Genomic DNA, 12,923 nt, shown 5'->3' with positions numbered 1-12,923 from the left:
GTTTCATAATTACATATGGTACAATACTGACGGTTAACCCGTCCACTCCTTGTAAGTTGATGCTAGATAATTTTTACCGAGTAGTTTAAGGTACAAAATAAAACAGATTTGTGACAGCTGTCATCCAGATCGAACTGACGCTCCTGCTGTTAACTGACGCGGGAGTGACCTACCGACTGCTACGTATGACCCTGGCCTCCATTTTACTCAAACTCCACTATAAGTATCGCGCATTGAACAATATCCGTTTGTTTTCTGACACGTGCTTGTCACACCATGTGACACATGACACGCCCGTGTCTTTGTTGGACCCGGTACTGGGATAGTAATCGGTCCTTTTGTCAACCTACATGCACACCAATAAAGAGGTTAAATACTCAGTTAACACTTACCGAAAGGTAAAGTAGACTGATATTTTGAGGGAGTGAGTGTCGGGCCTTCCATCCATTATGGCGGCTTGAAAACAACTGACTTCAGGAACCCGCCGTTAGGTGCCGCCGCTGATACCCTCGCGTAGTAACATTTTACGAATGTATTAGAAAATACAAATAGCTGCGGCATTAGTTGCTTTAATATAGAGAAAAAAATAACGTAAAACTCTTAAAAGACCGTTTTTTTGTCCGAAATCGTTATAATCCATGCGCATTTTGGATATTACTGACTTAGGAACTAGTTTGTAGGGTGCACTGCAAGGCAGGTATGAGGCTCAGTCTGTGTATAGAGGCGGTTGTGAAACAATAACACTGGACTTAGAAAATCCAAGCCACCTAACTCAATAATTAAAGAGGCTTGCCCCCCTGGCCCCTCCCCAAGGTAAAACGTATACGAAAATGCATTATATTAATAATTCTTTCACGTGCTAAATTACTATTGTTGTGCTGGAAGCTTCCCCCGGCGACCACAGGCCTCTAGAAGGCTCCCGGAGAAACGAGCAAAGGCGGGGAAAAGCGCGGCGTCCGCTCCCATGGGCGCGGGCCAGGCGCCAGGCGGGAAGTGTTGCCAACTCGCATATATTTTTGCTACATGTTCTTGTGTGATCTAAAATATACTGTAACATTCTAGACTCTACTGTTCTGGATATATTAGGAGAAGAGGGCGAGAGAGGCCCAGTCATAGTAAGCTAGTGGTCAGTGAAGAGTCAGAGTGAAGTGTACTACTAAGGAAGAATATTAAACTACAGAAGCTGTGCAAAGTGTTTACATATCTCCCTCCCACGGAGTCTCCTGACGGCGACACGGAACCCAAGTAACACGTCCGGCATAACACTCCTTCCCTGGGCTTCTTCTTAGCGCCACCTTCATATTCCTTCTTCCTCTTATAGCATTCGTTCTCCTTGTGCCCAACCTTCTCGCAGTACCAGCACGTTCCTTGGAACCTGTCTGTGTCGCTGACAGCGCCCTTTCGTGCCCTAAAGCCAGAAGTCGAGTCGTCCCTGAAGCTCGACAAGCTAGACCTAACAAAGGACTCAAACTCCATGGCACGTGCCAGAGCTTCCTGCATTGATGTTGGCTTAGCTTGGTTCACTTGTATCTTCAGCTGAGGGCTGTCCAGGGCATCGATGAATTGATCACGCAGCAAAACCGTCAGCAGGTCAGGGGTGGCACCTGGGTATGCCTTGTGTGCCATGCTCTCAAGGTCCTGAGCGAGTTCCTGAAGAGACTCGCCGCGCCTCCTGTTGCGGGTTCTGAACCTAACCCTGAAGAGCTCGTTCTGGTGTTTGGTCCCATATCGTTGCTCCAGCGCCTGTGCCAGCCCGCTGTAGCTGCCCTTTGTTGCATTATCGAGCTGAGCAAGGACCTCCAGCGCCGCCCCTTTCAGGCTAGTGGCCAGCTGTACCGCGCACTCTTGGTCATCCCATCCGTTCCGGGCTGCCAACAGCTCAAACTGAGCGCGGTAGGCCTCCCAGGAGACCTTGCCATCAAACTCCTGAGGCTTCTTTCTAACAGGCAAACCCAGCAGACCCATGGGGCTGGCGGAACTTCTTGCGGGGATAAACTCAGGCGAAACAGGGCTCAAACTACCCCGGACTTGCGTAGAAGAAGCATCTTGGGTACAACTAGCCCTTGCAGGCACTGGCTGTCTGTTTCCAGCCAAGCAGTCTTCGAGGGCCTTCACTCTGTCACTTACATCACAAACTGCCTGTTCTGTACGGTTCACCTTTCCCTGCACTTCTAATATTTCTTTGTGTGTCGTCTCCCGTACCACCTCCATCTCTTGTTGAAGATTTGTGTGTTCTTTCTCCACTTCTATCAGGCGTTGTCCCAAGTTCGTGGTCACATCAGTCATTTCTCTTCGCACTGATTCACTTCCATCTTGTACTACTTTTAGCTGTAGCTGTAATCCTGTGAAGCGATCTTCTAGCTGTTCTTTGAGTTCTTGGAGTGTTCCTTCTTGTTGTTGCTGTTTCTTGTTGTGTGTTCCTTCTTGTTGTTGCTGTGCTCTTTCTTGTTGTTCTTTGAGTTCTTGAAGTGTTCCTTCTTGTTGTTGCTGTGCTCTTTCTTGTTGTTCTTTGAGTTCTTGAAGTGTTCCTTCTTGTTGTTGCTGTGCTCTTTCTTGTTGTTCTTTGAGTTCTTGGAGTGTTCTTTCTTGTTGTTCTTTGAGTTCTTAGAGCGGCAGCCCGGACCATTGAGATGCAACGAACGAGATACCAACTGTAACCCCTACTGGTATTTAGGATTAGACTTGTGAACTGTGAAACTGACCGTCTGCCGAAAATATATGGGTGGCTTACTTAACAAGCACCACTAATTGGTTGTTAGATGTTGGGTCTAGATCCAGTATATGAGATACCAGATGAAACTAATATATAATATATCTGTGGACTCTCCTGATTATAGAATGACCAGTGACAGACATATTGGAAGGTGGGTACCCCCTGACAGACACACTGAAAAGGGGGGTTAATTGGATCTAGATCCAACTTAGGAGATACCAAGTAAAATTTACACTACAATAGCACTGCACATCCTAGAGTACTGTGGTGGTAATGACAGACATTTTAGTGGGTGGTTACCCCCTGACAGACGCCCCACAACAAGTGGGGAGGGGGAGACAGGATCTAGATTCAACTTAGGAGATACCAAGTAAAATTTACACTACAATAGCACTGCACATCCTAGAGTACTGTGGTGGTAACACAAACCATTTCATTATATATATCAAAACATTTGTGATCAGATTATGTATCATCTATTTTGGGGGTTTATATCAGGGCACAAATTTGGCCCGTCGCTGCTACACGGTAAAGCCACAAATTTGGCCCGTCGCTGCTACACGGTAAAGCCGCAAATTTGGCCCGTCGCTGCTACCGGGTTATGGGCAGGATAAGGTAAACCTGTAAACCAGCAACATATCCCCTATTAAGTTGCCGGGTCCAACAGTGCTGGACCAGTGATTGTTGTCAGGCTGTGTTTTGAGAATACTGTAGAGTACCTTTGGTTCCTATCATGCTTTTTTTTTTTTTTTTTTTTTTTTTTTCATGCCGGCCCATATAGGCTAGGCTTTCTTGAGGGGCCTGCTGGATGGTAGTCGGGCCCCTCCTGTCATGGCGTAGGCAAGTGTTTTATAGTGCCGCCAGCTTTTGTTGGCTCATGTTGCTCCCCGGAGCTCGTTCTTGATTCACTTGGACGGTTTCTTCTAGAGTCTGGGTTGATGGATGGTCTTCAGGACAGCATGTGGGTAATCCTTAAGCTTAATTTGGTGCTAGCTTTAACCCGTCCGCTGCGATTGGCACTTATTTCGCCTTCACTGGTAGCCTCTGGTAACATTATAGTCCCAGGTCTTTCTCTGCCTCTCTGGTGGATAGTGGAGTGTTTCCCATGTGGTATCGGTGTGCTGGATATCCCCTCCCAAGGTGCAGGACTTTACATTTTTCTTCATTGAATTGTAGCAGCCACTTTTTGATCCATTCCTGTAGCTTGGTGATGTCTTCTTGTTAGAAATCCGCAGCCAAGGGGGTAAATTTATTAGTTTTCTATTTATTTATTATGTATTAATTTTCGGGCATTTTCATAAGGTGAAAAAATGTCAAAAAAATAATAATGAGCTAAGCACATAAGAAAATGAGTTGTGACCACCTCAAATATACATGATTACTGTTCATCAGTACTTTTCAATACCTACAGTAAATAATTTTGTTCCTCCATTAAGTTTTGATAACTGGTGGTTTTCTCTAAAGGTCTGGCTCACGTGCATTGCTATCCTGGATCCTTTCTTTGAGCTTAATAGGAAAAAAATGTGTCGTAGTTATAGGTTTTGACATAGACTCCGTATCCTTGACTTGTGTCGGAGGGCTTTGCCGCAGCAGCTCGCTGGATAGGCGGCAACACTCGTGCATAGTCAGTTAGTAGCGAACACCCAGTGCTTCAAGTAAGTAGTACCCCGCGCTACACTCCCTTGCTGTCGCTGATATTGCTTTATTGTTTCTTGCTTCTAATTCAGCGGTTCTTAACCCGGGGGTTGTGATCTTGGAATGAAGTGAGTTGTTTTGAGGAATATTGGATTTTATTCATATGGTGTAAGGTTTTCTGCATGTTATACCGTATCTACAACTTCTGTAATAAATTATAAGTGGGAAGAGTTTTACAATCTGTGATAACTTGCTAATAAGGCAATGAAGTAGTCAAGACAAATACAAATTCTAAACTATTATTTTACATTTAGGAAGACTAAGCTATTATTCTGCATTTAGGAAACTAGTAGGCTATTATGCATTTAGGAATACTAAACTATTATTTTGCATTTAGGAATACTAAGCTATTATTCTGCATTTAGGAAACTAGTAGGCTATTATGCATTTAGGAATACTAAACTATTATTTTGCATTTAGGAATACTAAGCTATTATTCTGCATTTAGGAAACTAGTAGGCTATTATGCATTTAGGAATACTAAACTATTATTTTGCATTTAGGAATACTAAGCTATTATTCTGCATTTAGGAAACTAGTAGGCTATTATGCATTTAGGAATGCTAAACTATTATTTTGCATTTAGGAATACTAGCTACTCGCTGAAAGAGAGATGGAGATGTGATATATTATTCATTTTTATATATACGCACTTATTTTTTATATACTAATAGTTTTTAACAGCACCTTACAGGCTCATTCTCATAGCACCATAAAAGTTTATCCTTGTATCTTAATATTTGTGTAATATCATTGAGGTATATTCATATTGGTTACAATTCCGTACGGGTTATAAAACACAGTACACATATTTTACTACATTTTGCTATACTCCGGAGTTAAACCAATGTTTCCTGATGCAATGTTAACCTGGCAGCAGCGACTGGGCAGATTTGTGGCTTTACCATGTAGCAGCGACCGGCCAAATTTGTGGCTTTACTGTGTAGCAGTGACAGGCCAAATTTGTGGCTTTACCATGTAGCAGCGACGGGCCAAATTTGTGGCTTTACCATGTAGCAGTGACCGGCCAAATTTGTGGCTTTACCGTGTATCAGCGATGGGATAAATTTGTGCCATGAAATAAACCCCAAAAAATAGATGATGCATATTCTGATCACAAATGCTTTGATATATATTATGAAATGGTTTGTGTGAGTGATGATTTTTTCTCATTTTTCTTGCTTAGAGGGACCATTAAGAAACATGATCCCCGCTGCTACCGGGTTAATAAAAAGACATCTGTTATTAGGTACATAGATATGTATATATCTTTTATTACAATGAAAAGTACGCATTACACGTGTCAGGGCAAGAAAATGATCGTTGATTTTCTCATATATGATTATCATTTCATATTTCTAAGATATATTATCCTGTTCCTTGATGTTTATGCCTTCATATTGTGCTTAGTGTTTGTGAAGATTATAAGACTTCATTACTTCCTATTGTGAAACCAAATTGTCGAGTCCGTTTGAAGCGGAGGGGTCCATTTTTCCCCTCTTTTGCCACACAGCTGTTACACCTTTGTCTCTTCCTCTCATATGTTACCTTTACCTTACATATGAGAGGAAGAGATAGGTGTTGGACTGTGTGGCAGAGCAGAGGGAGTGAAAGGACCTGGAGCTTATGCCCAGACAGACTTGACATTTTGGTTACACTGTAGTGTTGTTCCAGTGTTGAAAGATTTGAATTTGTTTCAGGATAGCCGTATGTGGGATGGGTGGAAGGTCCAACATTGCCTCTCGTGTTCAAGCCGCCTGGCGCTCCCGTCTCATCACTGGGTGAGTTGAGAAGTAGTTCTTATATACTCTGTTGTGCAGCAATGGCTGACTATCCACAGATTTCTTAACCTGTCTGCTGCGATTGGAACGAATTTGGCCTTCACTGGTAACATATATTCTCATGTCTTTCTCTGCCTCTGTGGTGGATAATGGAGTGTTTCCCATGTGGTATTGGTATGCTGGATATCCCCTCCCAAGGTGCAGGACTTTACATTTTTCTTCATTGAATTATAGGAGCCACTTATTTATCCATTCCTGTAGCTTGGTGAAGTCTTCTTGTAGGAAATCGCAGTCAAGAGGTTAACTAGACTTGAAGTGCGTGGGCCGGGCTGGCTCACTCCACATTTGCCTTGTCTACTACATTTATTTATATGAGTTCTGACTGCAGGAAATCCATAGTCAAGGTGTTAATTGTCCCTCTACAAGTGAGAAAAATGAGAAAAAATCACTTCACACAAATGATTTCATAATATATATCAAAGCATTTGTGATCAGTTTATGTATCATCTATTTTGGGGGTTTATATCATGGCACAAATTTGGCCCGTCGCTGCTACACGGTAAAGCCACAAATTTGGCCCATCGCTGCTACACGGTAAAGCCACAAACTTGGCCCATCGCTGCTACACGGTAAAGCCACAAATTTGGCCCGTCGCTGCTACACGGTAAAGCCACAAATTTGGCCTGTCGCTGCTACTGGGTTAATCAAGGCCAGCCCTTCCTAGGTGCTCACTACAATCATTGCGCAGGGCCTCTGATCACTGGGGGGCTAAGGATGTGCATAAAAGAATAGAGAAAGAAAATCAGGGCGGTGCTTTCATTATTTCCCCATGATAAAAAGCTCTATAAACAATATTAAACAAATTTAAGCAAAAAATATATATTCATTTACTTTACATTGCTTAGGACAGGGATCTAATTTGTAGGGTGAGTACATAGGAAAAAAAAGTGAACAAGAGGCTAAATATGTTTTCATTTGAGAGGAGATGTCTAAGGGGGGATATGAGTGAGTAGTGAGTCGCCGCTGGTCGGAGGTGCTGCGCCTTGCTCGCGAAAACGCTGAATCGACATGGCTGGCCGAGCCAAGAACTCGGTGGAGCTCTGTTACGTTTGTGCGGATCCCACAGGCAATAAGTGGATAGGGTGCTGTCTGTGCCCTAAGTGGTGTCATGTGAAGTGTGCTCATCTGTCTGGAATTAAGTCGGAAAATATATCTAATGTAAATTGGATTTGCGACCCATGTCTTCATAAAGCATCTCTAGCTACCAAAATTGTGGGAAAAATGGAAGAATTCAAGCTGGAATTATCTAAGGAAATATCAGAAGTGAAACAAGAAGTTGAGTCACAAGCGGTCAGCGTGAAGGAGGAGCTGGGGAGGTGGCGCAGGATGTGGCGGACGTTTTGCAACGGGCTGAACATGGTGGAGTCAGCAGATGCAACTTGGGCTGAGGTCACCAAACGTAAGAGGAAAGTTAAGAAGAATTTACTTGTTGTCAAGGCCTCTGAACAAGATAAAAAGGCTACAGAGTTGAAAAGTGAAGTTTCTGAAGCATTACATGGCATTCAGATTACTGATTCAAGATTCACTATTGGAGGTAATATTATAATGAACTTTGATGATGAGGAATGAGGCAGCCCAAAAATTGCAATCTGTGGAGAAAGTCAGTACTAAAAGTGTGGGAAAACTGAGGCCAAAGATCATGATTTGTAATGTGCACAAGGAAGAGACTGGGGATAAGATAATTGAGACACTGCTTAAAAGAAATAAGTTCCTACACTCGATTCCACAAGTTGAGGAGAAAATTGAGAAAATTTTTAGTAAGCCTGCTGCCGGTGGCACAGCACATTATATCCTGAAATGTGATCCAATGGTTAGAGAGCTAATCTACAAGCACCATGATAGAACAAAACTTGAATGGGTGGTGTATACTGTGAGAGACAGATACCATGCAATAATATGTTATCATTGTCAGAGATTTGGTCATATTGAGTCCAAATGCACTGCCAAGGCCAATGGTGAGAACCCAGTATGTTATAAATGTGCAGGAGAGCATAAAGCGAAAGACTGCCCCGGAACTTAGAGCAAATGTATAAATTGTGTGACTGAGGTACAAGAAGTCTGAAGTTAATCACTCGGCGAATAACCAGTGTTGTGTAGTTTTTCAGACTGAAATTGAGAGAATTCGTAACATAACACATCATGGCTACTAATTCCTCAGATACAAAGATTAAACGTGGTCTGCTAAATGTTCAGTCTGTGGGAAAGAAAACTCTAGATATCCGTGATCTCATCAAAGAAAAGGATCTTGACATTTTAGCGGTAACTGAAACATGGCTAAATGACTACGACGTCGCCAAGATTCGTGAGATTCGTGTGATTGAAAAGGAGATAGTGGAGAGAGATCATGCACCTTGGTTTAATGCGGAAATAGTAAGGGCAAAAAGAGAGAAGAAGAAAAAAGAAAGACTGTGGCGTAGGCAAAAAACAGATGAGGCAAGAAGAGCATACAGGAGGCGAGAAACCAAGAAAATCGGCTTGTGATAAAACGGAAAAGGGAATACTATCGGAATAAGGTTGTGGAGGCAGGGCCTAACATGAATAAATCCTAACCCACTTAGCCAGTGGGTACCTCTTTGGCCGACTGGTAAAGGAGTGGCTTTCTCGTTACGCTGGTCGCGGGATCGATCCCCGGCGCCGGCAAAAGCTTTCCTTGTCTGGATTAATTTCTCGTGTGTTTCGTTACACGCAGAGGCCGTGTGGGAGTGTAGTAAAGAGAAAATTGTGGCATTTCAACACAGTACAGAACAGTATAGACTCTATGAGCCCAGGGTCAACCTGGAACTGGGTTTGAGAGCATTTGAGAAGAGTGCCCCGCGGCTCTATAATGAGTCACCCGGGGACGTTAAGAACAGTGACAGTCTGGCAGTGTTGAAGAAAGCGCTGAAGACTCACTTGTTCACTAAATCCTACGACTTAACAAATATGAGGATTGAGGACAAGTTGAGGTGCTAATATTACTGTTATAATGTTAGCGGCCCTGTGGAGCGCTGGCGGACTGGGCCTGAAAGCTCATCAACGGTAAACGGTATGATAGAGCTGTATAAAATGTTTTCAGATTGCGATAACTTAGACGTGGATACTTTCTTTACACTAGAGGAGGGCAACTCTAGATGGTCTGAGTCCCGCAGCAAAGTGTGCCAGATGTGTGACGCCTGGCTGGGAGAAACCTCGAGCCTCCTGTGACATCAAGATCAAGACCAAGATCAGGCCCCGAGATTTGATTTTCTCTTCTCTGTTCTTTGGAAACACACGATCAATTAATCAAGCCAAGGAGAGGGTGTTCCCCGGCTGCCTGGGACGTGACGGGAGAGCCAAAGAGGTAGAGTTATTAACACATGCAGCCGTGAACACTTTTTGAAGAGGCGCTGTGGGATTACTTGTGTGGGGAGAGGAAGGAAGGTGAGGCCAAAAGGGTGCTGTGTGTGTCTTCCTCATAGGTAAGGGGGCTTCGTGGTGCAGTGGTTAGCACACTCAGCTCACAACCGAGAGAGCCTGGCTTCGTGGTGCAGTGGTTAGCACACTCAGCTCACAACCGAGAGAGCCTGGCTTCGTGGTGCAGTGGTTAGCACACTCAGCTCACAACCGAGAGAGCCTGGCTTCGTGGTGCAGTGGTTAGCACACTCAGCTCACAACCGAGAGAGCCTGGCTTCGTGGTGCAGTGGTTAGCACACTCAGCTCACAACCGAGAGAGCCCGGGTTCGATTCCCGGGCGGAGTGGACAAATTTGGGCGGCCTTTCCGATACCCTACGCCCCTGTCCACCCAGCAGTGAATGGGTACCAGGTATTGATCGGGGGTTGTGTCCCGTCTCCTGGGATCTGACTAATTCCTGGGATCTCCTATAATTCCTGGGAGCTCCTATAATTCCTTCCCCTTCTGTCTCTCTCCGGCATATGACCACAGATGTTGCGCCGACTAAACCAAACTTTCCTTTTCTCAGGGGTAACAATGGATAACACTCACTAGTTTGGTTAGGGCTTAATTAAGGTGTGGAATGGTGGAGTTTGTGTTCCCCGTGTGGGTGGGTGCTACTTATTTCCCTGTGTGCATGTTAGTTTAACCCGGTAGCAGCGGGGATCATGTTTCTTAATGGTCCCCCCAAACGAGAAAAATTAGAAAAAAATCACCTCTCACACAAACCATTTCAAAATGTATATCAAAGCATTTGTGATCAGATTATGTATCATTTATATTGGTTGGTTTATGAATAGGCACGGACTCGGCGCAAATTTGTTTGGACTCCCATATCTCAAAAAGTACTGGTTCAATCTTCCTCAGGTTTTGACAGTAGGTAGACATACATATGAACTATTTAGTATCCAAAATTTAGCCCTCTGTGTGCAGCATTTTTTGAGTTATAGCCAAAAAACTGGGATCAATAATAAGTAAGCGAAAAATTATTAATATGCAAGTATTTTGGTAAGTTGGGAGACACCACCAAGCTTGTGCTCTGCCATGTCGCGTTATCTTGCCCAAATAGCCCTATCTTGACTTAGTGAATAGTAACGAACTCGGCGCAAAAAAATTTGGACTCCCATATCTCAAAAAGTACTGGTTCAATCTTCTTCAGGTTTTCACAGTAGGTAGACATACATATGAACTATATAGTATCCAAAATTTAGCCGTCTGTGTGCATTATTTTTTTAGTTATGGCTGAAAAATGAGGATCAATAATAAGTAAGCAAAAAATTATTAATATGCAATTATTTTGTTAATCTGGGAGACACCACCAAGCCTGTGCTCTGCCATGCCGCGTTATCTTGCCCAAATAGCCCTATCTTGACTTAGTGAATAGTAACAAACTCGGCGCACGAACTCAGTAGTGCAAAAAAATTTGGACTCCCATATCTCAAAAAGTACTGGTTCAATCTTCCTCAAGTTTTGACAGTAGGTAGACATACATGTGAACTATAAAGTATCCAAAATTTAGCTGTCTGTGTGCAGTATTTTTTGAGTTATGGGCAAAAAACAGGGAACAATAATAAGGAAGCAAAATTTTTTTAATATGCAAGTATTTTGATAAGTTGGGAGACACCACCAAGCCTGTGCTCTGCCATGCCATGTTATCTTGCACAAATAGCCCTATCTTGACTTAGTGAATAGTGACGAACTCGACGCAAAAAAATTGAACTCCCATATCTTAAAAAGTACTGGTTCAATCTTATTCAGGTTTTGACAGTAGGTAGACATACATATGAACTATATAGTATCCAAAATTTAGCCGTTTGTGTGCATCATTTTTTGAGTTATGGCCGAAAAATGGGGCTCAATAATAAGTAAGGAAGAATCATTAACATGCAATAATTTTGTTAAGTTGGGAGACACCACCAAGCCTGTGCTCTGCCATGCCACGTTATCTTGCCCAAATAGCCCTATTTTGACTTAGTGAATAGTAACGAACTCGGCGCATGAACTCAGTGCAAAAAAGTTTGGACTCCCATATCTCAAAAAGGACTGGTTCAATCTTCCTCAAGTTTTGACAGTAGGTAGACATACATGTGAACTATATAGTATCCAAATTTTAGCCGTCTGTGTGCAGTATTTTTTGAGTTATGGCCAAAAAACAGGGAACAATAATAAGGAAGCAAAAAATTATTAATATGCAAGTATTTTGATAAGTTGGGAGACACCACCAAGCCTGTGCTCTGCCATGCCATGTTATCTTAAGCCCAAATAGCCCTATCTTGACTTAGTGAATAGGCACGAACTCGGCGCAAAAGTTTTTGGACTCCCATATCTCAAAAAGTACTGGTTCAATTTTCCTCAAGTTTTGACAGTAGGTAGATATACATATGAACTATATAGTATCCAAAATTTAGCCCTCTGTGTGTAGCATTTTTTGAGTTATGGCCAAAAAACTGGGATCAATAATGCGGCGCTATCTAGTTACCAGTGAAATTTGCCATATACATTTCTCCTCATTGAATTGTAGCAGACACTTTTTGTTCCATTCCTGTAGCTTAGTGAGTTCTGACTGCAGGAAATCCTTAGTCAAGGGGTTAATGGTCTCTCTATGGGAGAAAAATGAGAAAAAATCACCCCTCACACAAACCATTTCATTATATATATCAAAACATTTGTGATCAGATTATGTATCATCTATTTTGGGGGGTTTATATCAGGGCACAAATTTGGCCCGTCGCTGCTACACGGTAAAGCCACAAATTTGGCCCGTCGCTGCTGCCGGGTTATGGGCAGGATAAGATAAACCTGTAAACCAGCAACATATCCCCTATTAAGTTGCCGGGCCCTACAGTACTGGACCAGTAATTGTTGTCAGGCTGTGGTTTTTTTTTTTATTTATTTATTTTTTTTCATGCTGGCCCATATAGGCTAGGCTTTCTTGAGGGGCCTGCTGGATGGTAGTCGGGCCCCTCCCGTCATGGCGCAGGCAAGTATTTTATAGTGCCGCCAGCTTTTGTTCACTCACGTTGCTCCCGGAGCTCGTTCTTGATTCACTTGGACGGTTTCATCTAGAGTCTGGGTTGACGGGTGGTGTTCAGGACAGCATGTGGGTTGTCTTAAGCTTAATTTGGTGCTAACTTTAACCTGTCTGCTGCGATTAGCACGGATTGCGCCTTCACTGGTAGCCTGGTAACATTATAGTCCCAGGTCTTTCTCTGCCTCTGTGGTGGATAGTGGAGTGTTTCCCATGTGTTGGCGGTGTGCTGGATA

The 12,923-nt window shown here is 43.2% G+C and overlaps 3 protein-coding genes across 53 annotated transcripts in view; 2 read left to right on the top strand and 1 right to left on the bottom strand.

Moving 5' to 3' along the window:
* The window catches only part of LOC126989091 (uncharacterized), a 149,870-nt gene that overhangs the window by 21,997 nt on the left and 114,950 nt on the right, over positions 1-12,923 (top strand). For 9 of the 46 annotated variants that reach the window (XM_050847694.1, XM_050847767.1, XM_050847674.1 and 6 more), the window contains exon 4: positions 6,136-6,189. The exons of the other annotated variants lie outside the window; for them this stretch is intronic. In XM_050847694.1, the coding sequence (XP_050703651.1) occupies positions 6,136-6,189 (54 nt within the window). The remainder of the gene's footprint in view (positions 1-6,135; positions 6,190-12,923) is intronic. 46 annotated transcript variants of the gene reach the window in all.
* The window catches only part of LOC126989024 (uncharacterized), a 114,846-nt gene that overhangs the window by 10,747 nt on the left and 91,176 nt on the right, over positions 1-12,923 (bottom strand). The window lies entirely within an intron of this gene.
* Positions 1-12,923, top strand: part of LOC126989075 (zinc finger protein 257-like) — a 73,666-nt gene that overhangs the window by 28,851 nt on the left and 31,892 nt on the right. The window contains exon 3 of one of the 3 annotated variants that reach the window (XM_050847657.1): positions 6,594-6,995. The exons of the other annotated variants lie outside the window; for them this stretch is intronic. The gene's annotated coding sequence lies outside the window, so the exon portion shown is untranslated. Of the gene's footprint in view, positions 1-6,593; positions 6,996-12,923 lie in introns of those variants that run through there. 3 annotated transcript variants of the gene reach the window in all.

The sequence above is a fragment of the Eriocheir sinensis genome, chromosome 6, assembly GCF_024679095.1.
Source record: "Eriocheir sinensis breed Jianghai 21 chromosome 6, ASM2467909v1, whole genome shotgun sequence".
In the NCBI taxonomy this organism is placed as follows: domain Eukaryota; kingdom Metazoa; phylum Arthropoda; class Malacostraca; order Decapoda; family Varunidae; genus Eriocheir; species Eriocheir sinensis.
Note: the sequence above shows the minus strand (reverse complement) of the source record. Positions and strands in the feature narration are given on the sequence as shown.